The following is a 21,358-nucleotide window of genomic DNA, read 5'->3' on the forward strand; positions in this document are numbered from 1 at the left end:
CCCTTGGACTCCAGCTCCCCGGGGCTTCCTCTTGGCCTCAGTCTTCACCTTCCTGCCCCTGCCCGCCCAACCCAGCTACCACATAGGCCACACTCGCTCTTGACTTCTGCAAACTACTGTGCCTGGTCCAAGACCTGACTCTCTGCCATCTCTCTCCCCACAGAAGCCTCATCTCCCTCTCTCTTTACACTTGGGGAGGGGGCAAGCCCAGAGGTCAGGGTCTCCCTCAGGACCTCACAAGTCTTCCAGAACTGACAGCCCAACTGGTTTGACCCTGGAGACTTGACCTGGCAGTGCTCAAACCCACCACTCTCCTGGGATCTCTATTTCAATCCCCTCTACCTCCCAGCCCCATGGCAATGCTGGCCTGGCATTCACCAGGCATTTCCAAAAATAAGACCTGCAGTCAGCACCTGCAACCCATCCCTTTCCTTCCACCCTTCTTGCCCAGCAGCTCTGGGTACAGTTGCCCAGCACTTGTCCCACTGTGACTTTTCCTCCCTCCTGATGGAGGAGGTCAGGCCTGCCTTTTCACCATCTCGTGCGTGTGTGCATGCTAAGTCGCTTCAGTCATGTCCGACACTTTTCGACCCTGTGGATTATAGCCACCAGGCTCCTCTGTCCATGGATTCTCCAGGCAAGAATACTGGTGTGGGTTGCCATACCCTCCTCCAGGGAATCTTACCAACTCTGGGATCAAACTTGCATCTCTTATGTCTCCTGCACTCGCAGGTGGGTTCTTTACCACTGGTGCCCCCTGAGAAGCCTCAGCTAAATCTAATCAGACAGTTTAAGGATCATTTGGCAAATCCTACACTTAGTGCAAAAAAGGATGACCATCTGGCCTGAGACAGTCCTGTTATCCTCTGCTATACCCCTTTCCATCTTGTCATTGGCTCCTTCTTACTCTCAAAGTGTCCTTGAGTAGACAGTCCATTCCCTGGCCCACCCCTTAGGATCTGGAGGGACTTCCAGTCTGGCCTGATGACCTCCCTGCCTGATGAGCTCCCTGTCACTCTTGCTTTGTTCCTGGCCAAGTCACACTCAGGTCACAATGTTGACCCCTAAGACATTGCACTGACACTTTCTCCTGCCCAGGACCACTTTCTTTTATTTTTCAAAACATAATATGCTGTTTAAATTAACATTTGGCTGTGTTGGGTCTTAGCTGAGGCAAGCAGACTTCTCCCTAGTGGTGGTGTGCAGGCAGTCGTCCTGCAGCATATGAGATTTTAGTACCTCAGCCAGGGATTGAACCAATAGCCCCTGCATTGGAGGGCAGATTCTTAACCACTGGGCCACCAAGGAAGTCCCCAGTTTCTTGTCTTTTCTTTCTCCACTAATTTTCTTCTCATTGCTCGGAGCACAGCTTAAACGTCCTTTTCCCCAGAGTCTTCCCACTGAGCCCCTGTTCTGAGCTTTGGGGCTCCAGCTGAGAAGATGCCAGGCCCTGCCTTAGGCATTCATAATAAGTGGATTGATGGACAATAGACACGTGAAAAGAAATATAATAAAGATAACGCTTGAGAGTCAGTGTCCCTGGTATCATTAAATAGGAAGCCTGTGATGATGGGTGGGGCACATGACACATTTTGCAGCATGTCTTTCTAAATTTGACATCTTCCCCTAGGCTGTAAGGGCCTGCCTGATGGCTCAGCAGTTAAGAATCCACCTGCAATGCAGGAGATGCCGGAGACTCTGGTTCAGTTCCTGGGTCAGGAAGATCTCCTGGAGGAGAAAATGGCAATCCGCTCCAGTATTCTTGCCTGGAGAATCCCATGAACAGAGGAGGCAGGGGGACCACAGTCCATGGGGCTGCAAAGAACTGGACATGACTGAAGCAACAATATGCAGTTAGGCAAGCACGGTATGGGCAGGGATCAAAGTCTATCTCGTTTGTCACGGTGCTGTCACAATGCCTGGTATATATCTGGTGGAATTCATTATTCTGTGGAATGAAAGGCTATTTTTTAAACAGCATACTTCTGTTTAAAGTCAGACAATAAGAACCATAGTGAAAATGGCATTGGCGACTTACTGGTGTGATGATTCCTTTGATAGATCTAAACTACTACCTTCTCTGTGCAAGGTTAATTCAGCCATTTGGAGAAGCCACCATCTGTGTGTTTTAAAGGTCACTGAACTCCCTCCCGACTCTTTAAGACTTGCAAGGATCTTTAGCCAAAAACAATAAAATGTTTACCTGGAGACTAAATACAAAGAAAGTGACAATTCCATTGTTTTATATTTGCAGAACATGGCATGGGTAGAGCATTTTTGTTCTGAGATAGCTTCCATGATGACATGAAGGGGCCAGCACATTACATTTCAACAGACATGGTGTGCTCTTGGGGGCAGCCTGTGTGAGAGCTCTGAGCTGCCCTGCATGAACCACGTGGTGAGATATTTATACACGAGATGGTCAGAGGCCTGTTGACCACAGCCCATCCCCATAGGCTCATCTGGCCCAAGCAAGGTCCAGCAGTGTGACCACATGGCCTTAGAGTTTTATATAATTTGTAAAAGTTATTTCATCATAGCCAGAGAAGACCGCTCTCTCTTCCACTCCAACTTCCTTTTCCAGAATTGAGAGTAATCCTAAAAATGGACATGCGTTACTTAGAATGAGTTGTGACCCAAGAGGAAGGACCAAGTTTTCTTTTTTCAATATGCAGGAAATATTGCCAAATTATTGTTAAATGAAGAGGCAACCAAGCACTATGCAGTCAAAAGACGCAGAAAATAAAAAGTGCTATAGACACATGTCAGGCACTTAACTAAAAAAATTATATTACTTTTCAAAATTTTGTATGTCTGAAGTATTTACCAGTTTTTTAGAAGCTTGCAATTCATTGTGATTTTTCTCTGACTCTAAAATACTGTATTTTGTACCTAATTTTGTGTTCTTTTTAAAGAAGATCTACAAATTATACAGGCTTTGAACCCCACCAATTCTGGATCTTTCCTTTTGGGGAGAGGATACAAATTTTTTGTAAAGTAAGCTTTGTTTCCCTTTCCTAACAAACTCATTTTGTAGTCACACCTGAGCTGTGACTAATCTCTCAAAATCGCAAACCATGCTGTCAAATGAGGCCTCAGAGAGCCGAGGGGATACATTCTCAACATAGCCTGTCCACTCTGCCTCTGTCCCCGGTGTCATGAAAGAGGCAGAGCTCTGGCCGCCATTCACAGGACCTGGCTGGGGGTCCCTAGATGGTCCTTGGCCATCTAGACCCCAGACATGGACAAGTACCTTAGAACACCACACCTGGAGAGCTTAAACAACTGACATTTCTTTCTCATAGTGCTGGAGTAGAATTCTCAGATCAAGATGATGGTCCTAACTGCATAACACAGGAACTGTGTTCCATGTTATGAGGCAGCCTGGGGGCGGGGGCGGTGTTTGGGGGAGAATGGATACATGTATATGTACGGCTGAGTCCCTTTGCTGTCCACCTGAAACTATCACAACATTGCTAATTGACTAGACTTCAATACAAAATAAAATGTTTCTTAAAAAGATGCTGATTGAGCCCATGTCTCGTGACAGCCTGTTTCCTGGCTTGTAGACCATCATCATCTGGCTGTACACTCACATACATGACCTTGCCTCAGTGTGCGCAGGCAGAGAAAGTCCTGTCTCCTCCTTTTCGTATGCAATCCCATCGTGGGGACCCATCTTTGTGGCTTTGTCTAAACCTAATCATCTCCCAAAGGCCCCACCTCCAAATCTCTTACACTGGGGGCTTGGGCTTCGACATATGAATCTGTGGGGACACAGCATTCAGCCCATTATAGCAGGTGATGAAAAGCTACCTCTAGAAATGCCACAGGTGACTGTGGGGGTGGGGGGTTCTGTAGACCACATTGTCTATTCCCTCTGTAGAGAGCCTTTATGCTTACATCCATTATTATCCAAGGACAGTATAATGTCTATCTTGGCCACTCTTCATAAAGCCACTCCTGAGCAGCCCCAGCAGCGCTATGTGGACAGGAGACAAGGCAGAGAGTGGGCATTCTGAGTGACACACCCTGGCACCATGCCTTACATGGGGAGAGCAGTGGGGCTTGGGGCCTGGGAGAGGCCCTGGAAATGGATTTTGCTGCTGCTTCCTCTCAGGCTATGGTTTTTCCAGTAGTCATGTATGGATATAAGAGTTGGACCATAAAGAAGGCTGAGTGCCAAAGAACTGATGCTTTTGAACTGTGGTTCAAAAGAGAAGACTCTTAAGATTCCCTTGGACAGCAAGAAGATCAAACCAGTCCATCCTAAAGGAAATCAACCCTGAATATTCATTGGAAGGACTGATGATAAAGCTCCAATACTTTAGCCACCTGATGCAGAGAGCCAACTCACTGGAAAAGATCCTGATTCTGGGAAAGACTGAAGGCAGGAGAAGTGGGTGACAGAGAATAAGATGGTTGGATGGCATCATTGACTCAGTGGACATGAGTTTGAGCAAACTCTGGGAGATAGTGAGAACAGGGAAGCCTGGAGTGCTACAGTCCATGGGGTTGCAGAGAGTCAGACATGACTGAGCAACTGAACGATAGCAATCTCTCCGTCCAAACACATCAGAGACCCTAAATTCCAGCCCTCATCTCCTCCTTGTCTGACAGTCCTGGGCAAGTTCCCTTGTGCCTAAGTCCTTGCTGCTGCTGCTGCTGCTAAGTCACTTCAGTTGTGTCCAACTCTGTGTGACACCATAGACGGCAGCCCACCAGGCTCCCCCATCCCTGGGATTCTCCAGGCAAGAACACTGGAGTGGGTTGCCATTTCCTTCTCCAATGCATGAAAGTGAAAAGTGAAAGTGAAGTCGCTCATTGTGTCTGACTCTTAGCGACCCCATGGACCGCAGCCTACCAGGCTCCTCCATCCATGGGATTTTCCAGGCAAGAGTACTGGAGTGGGGTTGCCATTGCCTTCTCCACCTAAGTCCTTGATTGAAAATCAAAGGATTTAGACCATCAGCAGTGAGGTCCCTCTTGGCTCAGAAGTTCTGCCACCACAAATGTACTTCATACCATAATTCAAGAGGAGGAAAAACTACAATCTGAGTTGGCCAGATTCCCCAGACACAATCATCTCAACAGTTAAGAGTCTTTGGACCATACCTTCTGCATTTTAAACTGCATTAGAGAGGATTTATAACCTCATTTAGGTCTCAGACATTTTAAGATATGGTTTCTGTGGGTGGCAAGAAAACTGTTTTTCTACGATGAAGGCTGGGGATCTGCTTCATTGAACCACAACGCAGACCAGAGATTCCAGAGTGAATCTAATATTTTCACTCTTGATTCTCCAAGATATTCCTAAATGTAAACTGTAAACTTTCAACATTAGCCATGGGTGTCCCTTGGCCTTTTATCCTATGTTCATTAATGACTCGACATCCACTTATATGTATTAACCTTCTATGAAGTACTTAACATTACGTGTGACCTATTCATGTGCTATCCATGTATGTATGAGTTGCTCAGTCATGTCTGACTCTTTTTGACCCCATGGACTGTAGCCCACAAGGCTCCTTTGTCCCTGGGATTCTCCAGGTAAGAACACTGGAGTGGATAGCCATTCCTTTCCCCAGGGGGTCTTCCTGACCCAGGGATTGAACCCGTGTCCCTGCATTGCAGGCAGATTCTTTACTGTCTGAGCCACAACGAAGCCCATTATTAGGAATCACAGAGGATGGGTTCTGTTTCTGAATCTGAAAACCTCCTACATTCTCAACATCTTCCATGTGCTGTGGGCGTGTTCCAGGTAAGATCTGCCAGTCTTGGCAAGTCTTAGACAGGGTGGCACAGGAAACAAGCACCTCTGAGCCGGTATAAAGAGGTTGGTGGCGGTATAAGAAGCACATGGTGGTCATGGGCGGCCAACTGGAGTCAAACCATGTCCAGAGGGCTGGGAATGGACCTGCATAAGAACTGCAAGTAATGATGAGCTGGATCATCAGCCCTGAGTGATAAAATCAAGCAGCAAGATGAGATTGGACAAGGAATTGTAAACATTAGGGTAAGAGAAGGTTGGTGCTGAAATTGGCCTCTTCCCCAGGGTCACTGGGGACAAGAGAGGAAGCAAATGAACTGCTGCTCCCAATAATAAGGGCCCGAATGCACAGGAGAGACACAGAGCCCAGCCACGCTGGTGCAGCCACCACACCCATGTCACTCCCCCTTCCAACATTCATTAAAGGCAGTTCTTGTGCTCAGACATGAGAAGGTGAAGGCCTTGAAATCTCTGCAGAAAAATGGACATCATACTTTGGTTTAAATGTATATAATCGCATACAAGTGGGCCTGGTGAGCCTGCTCACTTTTGTTCCTCTGCACTGGCTCTTTCTACACCCAGCCAGATGGGTCCCCATGAACTTCAATTGTATCTGCCCTAACATCTCCCCAAAAGTAGATGTACTGATTTGCCCAAAGAAAAGTCTTCTTAATACTGGAGAGCCCGCAGTGGCCTGGCCCCTATCCTCCATCCATACCCCCCCACACTCTGTACCATCCACAGTGGCCTCATGGTGGCCTCACTCTCCGAGCACACTCCTGCCTCTGGGAACCCACACAGGCTTTTCCCTCAATCAGGATGGCTCCTGGCTGCCCTCAGGTCTCTGCTCAAATGTCTCCTTCATAGCAAGGCCCCTCCTGATTACCCAGCATAAAACAGAATCCCAGACCGCCAATCACAGCAAGTTCTAGTCCCTTCCTTAAATGCGCCAATGCACTGGGCAGCCCTTGTTCAATTGTTCAGTGTCTACTTCTGCCAGTGAGATGTGGACTTCACAAGGCAGAGATCTCCATCTCCAAAGTCCAAGATGGAGTCAACATCTAGATCCTCACACAACTCTGAAAGTGTAGTCACTCAGGCATGTCCTACTCTTTGTGACCCCATGGACTGTAACCCACCAGGCTCCTCTGTCCATGGGATTCTCCAGGCAAGAATACTGGAGTGGGTAGCCATTCCCTCCTCCAGTGGATCATCCTGATCCAGGGATCGAACCCAGGTCTCCTGCATTTCAGGCAGATTCTTTACCATCTGAACCATGAGGGAAGCCCAAGAACACACACAGCTGTGGACACTGTTAAATGCTGGTCCACAGATGGACAAGTTCATTTAAATGATGGGAAAGTGTGGAGGAGACACATTCTTTAGGGAAACCTGAATGAGGCCCGAGAAGATTCAGTAGGAAGGACTCCATAGCTGTGGGGCTGTTCCACGGTGGGTGTCCCCTGCAGCACCCCCTTGTCTAGGTCGGAAGAAGGCAGCCTCCTTGAGTGCAGCTGTTCCCCAGTGAGCCTGAGAGCAAGCTTCTGAACTGGCAAGAAGGCAGGAGGCCTTGTTGTCTGGATAATACAACTTAGGGCTGACTTAACCCACAGGCGGCCATAGGCCCAGTCCCATGACACGTGTGTTGGAAATTACTCTTAAGAAGGTGGTAAAAGTCCAAACCTCATGGGAAATGAGCCAAGAGGTGCCACACTGAGGGGAAAATGTCTTCCTGCTCCAGGATCTCTACCAGTGGCTGTTATTGCATCCACTAAGTATCATCCCAGTTACCTTGTGTGCCCACTCGGGCTGCTCTATGCTTGCTTTTAGGATCACTTTTTTTAAAAAGTATTGTGTTTAAGATCACCTCACCTCTTAAATAAAAGGGATTATGGTAAAGTCGGGTTTCCCTGGTGGCTCAGATGGTAAAGAATCTGCCTGCAGTGCAGGAGATTGGGGTTTGATTCCTGGATGGGGAAGATTCCCTGGAGAAGGGAATGGCTACCCACTCCAGTATTCTTGCCTGGAGAATTTCATGGATGGAGGAGCCTGGTGGGCTGTAGTCCACAGGGTTGCAAAGAGTTGGACACAACCGAGCAACTAAATTTACTTTGATTCTTTAAATAGATGGATACTCAGAGAAAACACTTTTATTTATAGGAAAAATTTAAAACACCAGCTGGGTGTGTCTCCACATTCTTGGTTACAGGGCTAACACTGCTATGTAACTGTCCAAGGCCAGGATGGGGCACCCAGTCAGCACAGCTAGGGTGTGATCACTGAGTAGCGACAAGCACAGGTGAGCATACCTCCATCCCCTTGGTCACAGCATCTCAGGGGAATGAGATCAACACCTGTTTGAGACAGCTCCTGGCCTTCTCTGGACCACCAACCCTGCCCTGAGGTGACCTGCATCTCCAGCAGCTCCAGGATTGAGGTGCACTGACCATTGAGAATAATAGTGAGCAGGGCTTTGGATGCACACCTCATTTCTGAGATTATGAGGCCAGAGTTCACACACCTGCTTGTGATCAAGTTCCTGAGCTAACCTTTCATATGAGTGACTATCAGAAAATTTTCTTTTCTATCTGCCCCATTGGCATGTCTCTCCAAGTAAAAAGAGAAGCAAAGTCTGAGATCTTGGGGCAAATGTGAGCAAACATATTGCACTATTTTTTAACATGGGGGGATGCATACTATTACACATCCCATGTTTGTCATTAAAAGCAGAATATGTGGCTGAAAAGATTCTCTTAACTAATGTCCCTCAGTGCCCAAGAAGAGGGTTCACTTTGGGGCCAGACTGAGCAAAACAAATGCTGAATTACATGAGATGGCTTCAATTTGAGATGTCATATGAAATTTGTCAATTTCATATGACAACCAACATGCGTGTCTCAGTTGATAGCACATGATCCCTCTCAGAGGTCACCAGGAGTTCAGGGGTGGGAGGGCTGAGTGACTCCTAACTGTCCAAGCAGGCCTGGTGCCAGTGGCTGAAGGGAAAAGACACAATACTTACAAGAACTTTCCATTCGTCTTTGATCCTATCAGGACAATCTGCTCTGATTCATCCCGAGAGATTTTTCCATGGAACCAGGGCATTTTTTCATGAGCTGTGGTGGCGATCAGTTTCTCCAGCTGAGGTTTCTGGCTGATGATGGCCTGCTCAAGAGCTTGACCCTGTCACAAGGAGAGGAGATGGAGCCATAATAAGTGAAAGTGACAAGAAAGACACATGAAGCAGGTCCAATCTGGCCTAAGTCCTGAAAACGGTAAAATGAAATCACATCTGTTTGTTTGTTCATTCAATAAAGAAAGTTAATAGACCTTGTATGTTAAAGTATCTTCAAGTGTATAACTAACAAAATAGATTTTAGAATACAGAGGCTGGCCTTTGCAAAGACACATCGGGCTTTAGAAACCATCAGGAATAATCCATGAAGTCTAGAGAATGGGCCTCCTGCCCTCTCCCAATCAATCACCTCCTAGAACTGACTGTTTTATATTAGACCTTGATCATTTAATGATAATCTGGAAGACTTAAGATGTGTGCAAGCAAAGAGACGTGCTTTTTTCCTGTCTTCCCCTAAAAGGCTTCACACTAAGTGTTTACACATGCTGCTGCCTGTAACTGCAGATGTGGTCACAGAAAAAAGAGATAAATCTTGACAATGCAGAAATGACAACATGGAAAACAAGAATGGGAAGGAGGCTGACAGCTGGGTGAATTAACTTCCTAATCATACTTAGTAGCAGAGAAATAGATACCTATTACAGTAGTAAATGAAGAACACAAGTCGATGATTCAAAGTTATAAAAAGAACCAGAAGAAGTGAAAATAAAAACATAACCAACCCCTGAGGCGAGGGAAAAGAGGAGGGGAGGTAGAAGAGAAGGTGAATCTGAACATTTTGTCATGCTTCATGATGGGAGGAAAAACAAAAGCAGTAATAGCTACATACAAAGGAGGTAACCGGTTCAAAGTTAGCAAAGGGCAAAAGCAACAGAGTGTGGAATACTACTCAGCCACAATAAAGAAGGGACCACTGACACATAACTGGCTCACAAATGTGTTATACTGGGTGTGAGCAACCAGTCTGAAAAGGCTACATGCTGTGTGAGTCCATTTGCATGACATTCTGGACAAGGCAAAACTATAGGGACAGAAATCAGGTAAGGGGTTGCCAGGGGCTGGAGTCGGGGGTGGTCCTGAGGGTGCTTGATGGGTGATGGATCTGTTGTGTATCTTGATTGGGGCTGGGGATGGGGCTACGTGATGTCACCTGTTTGTTAAAAAAAAAATCATAGAACTGTACACTCAAAAGGGATGAATTTTCATAGTGTGTAAATTATACCTCACTGATTAAAAGAGTAAAAGGATGGTCTAAGTCTTGGTGCCAGGGACCAGTTTCGTGGAACATAATTTGTCCACTGACCTCATGGGGGATGGTTTCTGGATGATTCAATCACATTACAGTTATGGTGAGCTTTATTTCTGGTATTACTACAACAGCTCCACCTCAGATCATCAAGCACTGGATCCTGGAGGACCCTTGGTATAAATCATATCCAATAAATACTAGTGAAAAATATAGAATCCATAGTATTGGTCTGCAAGACTGAATTCAGTGCAGAGCATATTATAGGAGTAAAGGAGTGAGTGGATAGAATCTTCAAAAAGCCTTTACTGTTATCCACCTGTATATATAAAAAGCATACATTCAAAAAGTGCAAGGAAATGGTTCAACACGTGAGTCCGATCAGAAGACTGTCAACCAGCCTGGAGCCTCCTGATACCAAGTGCTATGGAGAGTGTGTGGCGGGAATGTAAGTTGTCACAACCTCTGGGACCTTTTTGGATGACAACCTGTCATCACATCCAAATCCCTCACTGTGTTCAATCCAACCAGTTTGGGGTTACCCTGCTGATATTGATAAAAGGTTAGGAGAATGTTAGGGGGGGCACTGTTTATAAACAATGAAGGTGTCTACCAATATGTGCTAGTAAAATGAATTATAGTCCACAGGAGGGACTATCAGATGGCCAGTAAGGGGCTGATTTAGCTGTGTGCTTGTTGACATGGAAAATTCTGGAAGAGATGTTAGGAAGGGGTAAAATCAAGTGCCAATCAGTGTGTTCAGTATGACCCTCTTAGGTAAATAAAAACAAGTATTTGCCCAGTGATCCTGCTTTGAAAGGGCCCAGCATGAATTGGGTGACAGTGGTTTCCTGTGGTGGAGAAACCCACATTGCTGGCACAAAGGGGCCCACCCTCTCAAGCGTGACCACAAAAGAGGAAAGGCTGCCTTCTTGGAGTGAGACATTTGGGGGCCCATGTTGATGACTAAGGAGAAGGTTGCTTATCTGAAGCACCACTGCATAGCTCTTATGCAACTGGGTGCCCGTGTGGAATTCCAGGGCCCCTGTGAGCAATAAGACCCTTCATCACATCTGCCAGAGGACTGCCCGCCACCCACCTGTAGGTTCCATGTCTGTTTCACATATTCTCGGATGAGGTTCTCCTTCAAGTCCTCAAAGGGTCCAGTCTTGGGCTGCACCCCCGGCGGCCGGTTGAAGGGCTTCTTGAGGAGGCAGACGAGGCCATCCAGCTCCTGGGTGTGGTAGTGGCAGAGCTCGGCTGGACTGCCATGGGCCCGGCCACCCGTGATGGCATAGGTGCCATTCAGCTCCCTCTCGATGGTGTAGTGATGTGCCTTTCTGTCGTGTGCCACTGACAGGGCAAAGCCACCCAGGTAGTTGCGGCTCTGGCGCAGCAGGTAGAGCCCATCGCTCATGCCCCCCTGGACCAGGTAGTCTTCCGCCTCCTCCCGAGTGATGTTGCCGAAGAAGAAGGGCAGGTTGTTGGCGCCGTCACCCATGCCTGCGCCTTTCCTTCAGGTGTCCACCTGGCAAAACAGAGATCAGGCAGTGGTCAAGACCCGAATGGCAAGACATTGTTAGAGGACCCACCCTCCAGCCCTGGAGGAAAGTCCTCCAGTCAGCGGGATGCTCTTCCTTCTGGGACTTGGGTCTAGAGCCCGAGCTAATCTTCCCTCTTCCTTTCTGCCCACATAACCATTAGATTTTCAAACACATCCTCTCAATATTGAACCAAAAAACAGCATTGGACCAATGTAGCCAAATCAAGCTCTCTGTCTCTCTTTTTTCTTGTTGTTGTTGTAAACAAAGAATTATAAGAGACAAACTAAAAAGAGAAGTTATCCTGCAAAATAAGACTCAGGAGCTCTCACTCCGGTCACCGGGACATAGGGAGAGAACCCAGAGGAGTCCATTGCTCTCTGGAGATGGAGATGGCTGTCAAGACCACTCATGTTGGTCAGTTACGTGCAGTGAAGATGTTACTGGACTCCTTTTACGTAAACACTGATGGACTACTGTGTCATATACTGTAGTTGGACCCCAGAGAGCTGAGCACTGGCCATGTTTATATATCACATCAAACCTTTGGGTGGGAGGTAGGACAGGCAAGCAGTTGCCCTGAGGCATGAAAAGTGTCATCCTCCTGAAACCCCAGGCCTCAGTAACATGCAGACCCCTCCCTGCTCTCCTCCATACCACTTCCTGGCACCCACCTTGTACCAAACACATGGCTGATATTGAACACATTGTGTAGGTTCCACATTTGATAAAGACATCTGTCACAAAAAAGCTACCTCTTGCACTAAACAGACACACACTTCAGAAGAGAAATGTGAAGATGATTTGACAGGAAGATTGTTTGATCAGTTGTGGTTGTAGATGAGAAGAATCTAAATTACCAGTCTAAAAAGTATACAAAAGGGTAATCCAAAAGCGGCTTGTCGTCAATGGAAAAGTATCTAGATGACTACATCTGTACACTGAGAGAGCAAAGCACACACCCCTTCATGTTACACACGCACACACACGACACACTCAGAGACGCAGATACACAAACACCTGTACGCACACATGATTACATGAAACAGTTTCTTCTCAATAGGAATTACCTTAAAAGGACAATAAAACATAATACCTGCCTGGTAGAGGTAAAAATTTTCTCCAGGTAATATTGCCAAATCAATATTTCTCAGTGAGCACCTCCCCCTCTCCCCAAAAAAGAGATAGGTTTTATTATAATTTGGTTGTACAAATAATTTTCTTGCTTACTTCTCTTAATATTTGACTATCATTATTTTTTCTTTGTGGAAGTTTCTAAACATTCATTGCTCAGCAAGGTTTTGTTTTCTCTTAAAAGTACAGCTCATATTTTCTCTTAAGGCAAAGACATCTGCTATTAACCAAAAGCACTCTCTGGAAAGACAGTGAGTAGACATGTCTTTCCAGAACAATATTTCTCTTCTGCTTCTTTCTCCTTCTCAGGCTAAGTCTCCTTCACAGACGTCTGTGCTGTCTGTGTTACAACTTCAGCCCCCTCTCCACGGTGATGGCCCTCGCACTCCTTTCTCATGCTCTGCTCTGTTCTTGCAATGGGGCTTTCAGGTCCTCACCTGCCATGTGCTGTGGGCCCACCTGCCTTTCCAGCTCTTGTCCCCTGCGGCCCATCAGTTTTCCAGCTTCCATACGCCTGCACATCACCTGAACTCCCTTAAGAGCAGGGACCAGCCTCGCTGCAGTGCCAGCAATCTGGGTGATGTCGAAGCTGGCTCTGACTGCATCTGAGGCTGCGATTTCCAGGTACCTCTTGCCTACCTTCCAAAGCCCAGGCGTTACCCCAGCCAGGAACCCACAGCCTTTGAGAATACTTGTTTTTCTCTTGGGCTTGTTTTTCAAGTGGCTTTGGCAAGTGTTCTGTTTCTCTGTATCCCTTATACATGTATGTAAAATTGCTTCCGTCGTGTCCAATTCTTTGACACCCTCTGGATTGTAGCCCTCCAGGCTCCTCTGTCCATGGGATTCTCCAGGCAAGAATACTAGAGTGGGTTGCCATGCCCTCCTCCAGGGGATCTTCTTGACCCAGGGATTGAACCTACATCTCATGTTTCCAGGATTGGCAAGCATGTTATTTACCACTAGCGCCACCTGGGAAGCCCCCTGTATCTCTTCCCACTGGCTCTTTAACACATCTCCCCAACTGCACAGCTGTAAGCATCGCTGCCCTCCCCTTCCCCTTGAGGCGCTCCCCTCTTATTCCTGCTTCATCTGCCCCATATCCACACAGTTCCCTACAGCTCACCCTACCCGTCTCTTCCTGTCAGCTTCATTCCTAGCAGGCTCAGTCCACAGCCCATGGCTGCCCCCTCCTGTTTCCTGGCTCACACACTCCCTCTGCTTGGGTCACACACCATCTTGCACACCTGCCTCAGATGCACCCTTACTCTCAGCTGTTCCTACTTCTGGGGACTTTTTACCGAGCTGCCACCCAGCATTAGGCTCAACGAAAACCGTTAAGTCTTCAAAAACAATATTGTAAGTGTTAATAAGTATTTTTAATTTATATAAACCTTTAACCACTATCATTTTTAAAATTCATCAGTTTGCAGCTAACATTTACATCAGTGCTGGCCTTCTGCTGCGAATCCCACATTGAAGTGAGTGAATGTGACAAGACAGGAGACAGGCAGAAAGGCAGCCTGCCAGGCCCATCCTCCAGGCCCTAGGTGGGAGGCTCCTGAATGGCTCCGATGGAGCATGGCAGGCTCAGCCTCAGCAGGTGGCACTTCTCTGGCTTCCCTGGGAGAGCAAAGCCTGGCTGCCCTCAGTGTGAGCAGTGTCTGGCCGAGTAGCCTTTTTCTGATGGTGTGATTTCCTGTGCTAGAGGTGACACTGGGCGAGGGCCTGACGAAGATGCACTGGGCCATTGCTCTCGGTGGTGGTTTTGACAGTAGAGATGGTTTATTGCAAGGACAGCTTAAGGAAAATTCTTGGGCTATTTAATTTGGAGGGTGAACAACATCTGTGATGCTCTTCTTATGCCTTCTTCAGACAGGTCCCACCAGCACCCACCTGACACCTTCTCCATAGCACAGGCTGTGGTGACGGGCGATGGTCACCTCTGCTGTAGCCACTGTGCCCAGAAGCTGCATCCCCACCCTGCTGTTCTCAGCCCTGCTCCTCAGACAGTAGCTCTCGTTCACTTTGCTAAAGCGGTACAGACAGCTCCTTCCCTGCTTCGATGCTCCCCTCTCCGCCTGCACTCTCTCACAGGCACTGCTTGAATCTATTGCCCTGGACCCCAGGGAAAATCTGTAGCTCAAACTCTGTTTAACACTCACTAGAATAATATGCCTTCCAGGGTAATAGGATAATATCCCTGGGGCTTCCCAGGTGGTGCAGTGGTAAAGAATCCATGCAGAAGGTGCAAGAGATTCGGGTTCTACCCCAGGGTGAGGAAGATCCACTTGAAGGAGAAAATGGCAACCAATTCCAGTCTTCTTGCCTGGGAAATTCCATGGACAGAGGAGCCTGGTGGGCTACAGCCCATGGGGCCACAAAGAGTCAAATACGACTGAGTGACTAAATAACAACAAGGGTAATATTCTCCTCGACAGTGCCTAGAACTTGCTACCTGTTTTTTGTCTATTTCAACTTCCCCAGTTATTTTTGGCCATGTGTGAAACCACTTTATTCTAAAGTTCAAAAATTGGGAAACGAAAAAGGCCATTGGTCTCCATGGACCAGGTCCTTCTGCTGCTGCTGCTGCTGCTGCTGCTAAGTCGCTTCAGTCGTGTCCAACTCTGTGCGCCCCATAGATGGCAGCCCATCAGGCTCCACTGTCCCTGGGATTCTCCAGGCAAGAACACTGGAGTGGGTTGTCATTTCCTTCTCCACCAGGCCCTTCAACTCCTCCCAAACACCCCCATCACCTCAGCTGGTGCATACCTGCATAGGTAGCTCTTGAGTAAGGTGAGGCTTCATGCTATTACCAGATGAGAGCCTCGAAACATTGCAGCACTGGGGAGAGTTGGATTGGGAGTTTGGGACTAGTGGATGCAAACTATTCTATGTAGAATGGATAAACAACAAGGCCCTATTGTATAGAACAGGGAACCATATTCAATGTCCTGTAGTAAACTATAATAAAAAAAGAAGATGAAAAAGAGTGTGTATATAAGTATAGCTGAATCACTTTGCTGTATACCTGAGGTTAATACGACATTGTAAATCAGCTACACTTCAACTTAAAAGCAAAACCTCAAAACACTGCAGCATCACTGGCTCTTGGGGCTTTTTTATGAGACACATTCAAGGTGGATTTCACACCAAGAAAATGTTTTATAACATGAAATAATGTTTTGTGATTCCTGGGGTAGCCCATTCCTCTTCCCAGCTTAAGTTGCTCTCCAGAGCACATCTCCATGGGTGACAACCTTTTAATATGTGGTAATCTGCTATTGAAGACAGATTCTTGTCTTGGTCCTCCCACCAGAGTGCCAGCTCTGGGAGGTGAGAAGAGAAAGATTTTGTTCACTGCCCTGTCCTGATGCCTGGAACAGCTCCTGGTATACGGCAGGTGGTCAAACTATTTGTTGACTAATAGGCATTGTGACTTAAGTGGAGACTTAAGTGGAGAAGGCAATGGCACCCCACTCCAGTACTGTTGCCTGGAAAATCGCATGGATGGAGGAGCCTGGTAGGCTTCAGTCCATGGGGTCGCTGAGTCGGACATGACTGAGTGACTTCACTTTCACTTTTCACTTCCATGCATTGGAGAAGGAAATGGCAACCCACTCTAGTGTTCTTGCCTGGAGAATCCCAGGGACAGCAGAGCGTGGTAGGCTGCTGTCTATGAGGTCGCACAGAGTCGAACATGACTGACGTGACTTAGCAGCAGCAGCAGGCATTGTGATGTTGTTGCTGTTTAGTTGCTAAGTCATGTTCGACTCTTTGTGACCCCATGGATTGTAGCACACCAGGCTCCTCTGTCTATGGGATTTCCCAAGCAAAAATACTGGAGTGAGTTGCCATTTCCTTTCCCAAGGGATCTTCCCAACCCAGGGATCAAACCCATGTCTCCTGCATTGACAGGTGGATTCTTTACTGCTGAGCCACCAGGGAAGCCCTAGGTATTATAATGGGAAGAACAAGTCTGACTCCATATTGGATCTATTTCTCTTTAACCTTTGTATTCTGTTGCTTTGGCTTTGAGCAGTCTCTAAAAGGATGCTGCCTATAGCTTAAGTAAAAGTTGTGTCTGACTCTTTTTGACCCCATGGACTATACAGTCCATGGAATTCTCCAGGCTAGAATACTTGGCTGGGTAACCATTCCCTTCTCCAGGGGATTTCCCAATCCAGGGATTGAACCCAGGTCTTCCTCATTGCAGGCAGATTCTTTACCAGCTGAGCTACAAGGGAAGCCCAATAGCTTAACATACACATAATAACCCACCTCTGGGAACCCTACCTCCCATGCCTGAGCATTAAGCTAAAATATCTTTGGTTAGCTCACAGGAAATATCCTGACCTGGTCAACCTGTGAATGACTACAGGAAAGAAGAAATTAGCACATCCCCTGCAGTCTGACCGGAACCAAGAAATATTTGCGACAACTTAGCGCCAACTTCTTTTTATCTTCTCACCGCCCCGCTTTGCTCTAGAAGAGAAACTAGCATCCAAACCCCAGCAAGATGGGGACAGTACTCCACCATCTTCTCGGTCTGAATAAAGCTGCTATTCCTTGTCCCTACACCTTGTGCTCAACTTATTGGCCTGCGGTGTGGCGATCTCGGGCTTGGTAACCGTATGATTAAGTGAAAGCAGCTTTCAAAATAATGTGTCCAGAGTAATCCAGTTTTGCTTTTAAAAGGTTGTATGTATGAAAGTACATAATAATATACAGCTGGAGAGTGGGAAAGGAGAGAGAAGGTCTGAGGGGACGGTGGGGATGGAGGAAGGGCTGTGGCTGGGTTTACTGGCCTCTTCTGTATTTTCTGTCAAAGCGCCCACTCTGCCCCCTCCTCTTCTGCCTACCATCCTCTGCCTGGCCTTTACTCCATGCTCCATGAATCTACTCTCACCAGTGTCATCAATCTTTACATGGCCAAACTCAAGGTCATTCCGAGGGCCCTGTCCTTCCTGATCTCCTGTTAGCAGTGGGTGCTGCCCAGAACCCACACTTTAGTGGGTCAGTCCCTCTGCTTGGCCAACTCCTCCCCCAACCATGGCTCCTTCCTTTGCTTACTCTGCAGCCCCGTGTGGGGTCTTCATCTGCGTCTTCTCCCTGCATATGGCCCCCATGTGCCCATGGATCCCACATCCACCTCTCCTGGCTGAGCTTCTGAACTAAACACTGCTTATCTGATGCTTCCACTGAAAATCTAAAAGGCAACTCAACCTTCAGATGCCCAAAATGGGCTTTCAATTGCTCATGTATGGTCTCCCTGAGCCTCTCTTAATTAAGAAAATGACATTAACTCTAACCAGTTGCTCAGGACAAGACCCTAAAGACTCAGGATCCCTCCCTTTCACTCATCATGCATGTTTAATCCACTCACTTGTTGCTTCTGTTTAGTTGCTAAATCATGTCTAGCTCTTCTGAAACTCCATAGACTGTACCCTGGCAGGCTTCTCTGTCCACGGGATTGTCTACGTAAGAATACTGGAGTGGATTGCCGTGCCCTCATCCAGGGATCTTCCCAACCTAGGGATGGAACCTGCGTCTCCTGCTTTGGCAGATTCTTTACCACTGAGCCACCTGGGAAGCCCAATCTGCTAACTAGATGATCTTATTTGCAAAGCAGAAATAGAGACACAGAAACAGATAACAAACATATGGATACAAAGGAGAAAAGAGAAGGCAAGATGAACTGGGAGATTGAGATTAACATATATATGCCACAATATATAAAACAGATAAGTAATGAAAACCTACTGTATAGCTCAGGGAACTCTACTCAGGGTTCTGTGGTCACCTAAACAGGGAGGAAATCCAAAAAAGAAGAGATACATGTATACACATAGTTGATTCATTCTGCTATATGGTAGAAACTAACACAACATTATAAATCAACTATACTTCACTAAAAATTAATTAAGAAAAAGAACGTCTTTTCTTTCAGATGGGTCCAGCCCACCCAGTAATGTGTCCCCTTGGGAAACAGTGAGCTTCATTCAAAGACCAAAGGGGCTCCATCAAGGACTGGGGTCTCCATCAAGGACTCTTGAAGGAAGTTGGACCAGTTGATCTCCAGGAAGCTCTCATCAGTTTTCCTCTAAAAGGTATCCCAAAGTCATGGCTTCTCTTTGTTTCCCTTGACATTCCCTGGGTGGAATGTTCATCAGCTCTCGCTCATGCGAATGCAAGTCTTACCTCGTCAGTTCCCCCTTCCGTCCGACCCTTCTTCTGGTCCACCGTGACGCCCCCCGCCAGCAGGCAGAAGCATCACCCTCTCTCAGACACATCCTCCTCCCCTGACCTTCAAAGTCTACTTGATTTGGCCCAAGCCCCTTCCTTCTCTTGCCCATTTGCCCATCTCACCCGTGCTCACCACATCCAGCCACGCCACCCTTCTTCCTGTCCTGGCCATGGCGCTTTCCCCCTGCACCCGCCCACCCCCTCCCACCACTGGCTGGTTTCCTCCTTCTCAAGCCTGTGGTCTCAGCTCATGTCACCTCCTCAGAGGGGTGATGCTGATGGCCGAGTCTAAGGTGGCTTCATGACCCCCTTTATCTTCATCTCCTGAAAAGGTTTATTTCCTGAATCCATTAACCACAAGCAGGCCCATGTATAATGTAAGCTCCGAGGTCTACAAACTGACCTGCAACCCCAACAGTTGACCCGCATCCTGAACACTTAGGGGCTTCCCAGGTGCTCACAAAATACCTAATAAAGGGAAATGCGTTGTTCACTCCTTTTTAGAGTTTCCACAGTGAATACATATTACTTTAGTATATAAACTCTCACTGTGCAGCTGCTGCTCTGCCCAGGTGGAGAGCATGGTGCCAGAGTGAGAGAACCTTGGAGAACACGCGTCCAACCTCTTTCAAGATCCACACAATTCCATTTTGCCCAAGGCCCTCTTAATGGTGTAGCTGGCTTTGTGCCACCATGGCCGAGATCTAAACACACAAATGCACAGGTCCCTCTGGAGCTGCTGTCAGCGGCCCATAGACGTGGCCCTGGCTGGCCTCAGCTCCTGGTAGCCATACTGGGCTACTGGCAAGTGAAAAGCTGCCCTAATCGCATGTGATCAAAGCACGTCCTCCACCCTCCATTTACATACTAAGAAGGCTGCATGTGCCCAGCTCACACTCTTTTGATTGGTATCACCCATTTCCATCTGTCACCTCTCAATGTATCAGCACCATGCTTCTCAACCTCATACACTTGACATCTGGGCCAGATCATTCTCTGCTCTGGGGCTTCTTATCAACTATAGGCCGGGTAGCAGGAATCCTGGCCTTTGCCAGTAATGCCAACAGCTTTCTCCCATCCCCTAATCATGAAAACCATCTCCAGACACTGCCAAAAGTTCCCTGGACACAGTCCCCAAATGTCCCCTGACTGGAAGTCATTGTGTTAATCATTAGGTCTGCCCACAAATCTGCGTGTTCTTTCCATTGCTAGAGCATCTTCACCAATAAATTAGATAAATGAATATCCCACTCTCTCGTTTATTACCATGATCACTCTGAGCACAGGACAGGGAGTGGTGGAAAGGAACAGAGCCCTGTGGAGGTAAGTGTGCCTTGACTCTGAAGGTAGCAGAGTCAGGGGTGCAGAGCAGAGCCTGAGCGCCATACAGGCTGGCATCCCATCCCAGTTCCTGATTCCCAGGCCCGTTAGAGCCACAGTTCTGTACCTATGAAAGTGGTGGCAGTAGCACCAAAGTCACCGTAACTCACTACAGTCACAAAGGATGGTGCGGGGGCTGCCCATGGCAACTGGGACTCCATGAACGGAGGCTCTGAATAAAAAACAAAAGGAATGGTTCATGGTAGGATGGTGAAGGGGGAGGTATGGGCAGCCCGCACTTGAAAGGACTGTGTGATGTGAGTGTGTATCTTTGTGTATGTGCATGTGCGCACACCACCCGCAACAGACATTCTCACACAAGGATGAGCAAAGCTCAAATTGAACCACAGACAATGATTCCTTACTTTAAATCCTGCCTAATCAGCTAAGGCTTCATCCTGCATTCAACGCCCTCGGAGGAGTTATCTCTAGAATAGAGACTATTTCATCACTGGGCTTTGATTCTGGCTGCCTCACCTAAGGAGCCCCATCAGCAGCCCCGCCTTGAGCCAACAGAAACGGATTCCTGGGATAGATGATGAACCCCTGGAATCTGACGAGCATCCTCCTGACTGTCTCGTTCCATTTAAGCAGCACTGTGCTCTGCACTTCTGACATGTTACAATCTTCCCTTCCAACTAACCTCTCAAAGTCCATTTTCCCCAGTTCCAGCGCCAAGGCTGCCTGCACAACCTTTGCCCTTTACAATGCAATTAGCTTGGAAAATATCACTTGTGTAGTTCTAGCTTATCATACAGCAGTTTCATAGATTAAGAGGAATAGCCCATGCTTGTCATCATGAACACAATGTCTCAGATAAGATTAGCAAAGTTAAAAGAAAAAGTCACCCTTCTAGGAGCAGCCTGCATGCAAGGTTAGGTACAGCCGCTCACACCCAGGATAGCAGC

General features: G+C 47.4%; 1 protein-coding gene across 5 annotated transcripts in view; it reads right to left on the reverse strand.

Moving 5' to 3' along the window:
- SYK (spleen associated tyrosine kinase) overlaps positions 1 to 21,358 on the reverse strand; it is a 108,007-nt gene that overhangs the window by 46,158 nt on the left and 40,491 nt on the right. For 4 of the 5 annotated variants that reach the window (XM_061426289.1, XM_061426293.1, XM_061426292.1 and 1 more), the window contains exons 2-3: positions 11,252 to 11,680; positions 8,793 to 8,953 (exon numbers count right to left, since the gene is read on the reverse strand). In XM_061426289.1, coding sequence (XP_061282273.1) covers positions 8,793 to 8,953; positions 11,252 to 11,653 — 563 coding nt within the window. In that variant the 5' untranslated portion in view covers positions 11,654 to 11,680. Of the gene's footprint in view, positions 1 to 8,792; positions 8,954 to 11,251; positions 11,681 to 18,587; positions 19,168 to 21,358 lie in introns of those variants that run through there. The other variant, XM_061426291.1, reaches the window with a different exon arrangement.

Source organism: Bos javanicus, chromosome 8 (assembly GCF_032452875.1).
Source record: "Bos javanicus breed banteng chromosome 8, ARS-OSU_banteng_1.0, whole genome shotgun sequence".
Classification (NCBI taxonomy): domain Eukaryota; kingdom Metazoa; phylum Chordata; class Mammalia; order Artiodactyla; family Bovidae; genus Bos; species Bos javanicus.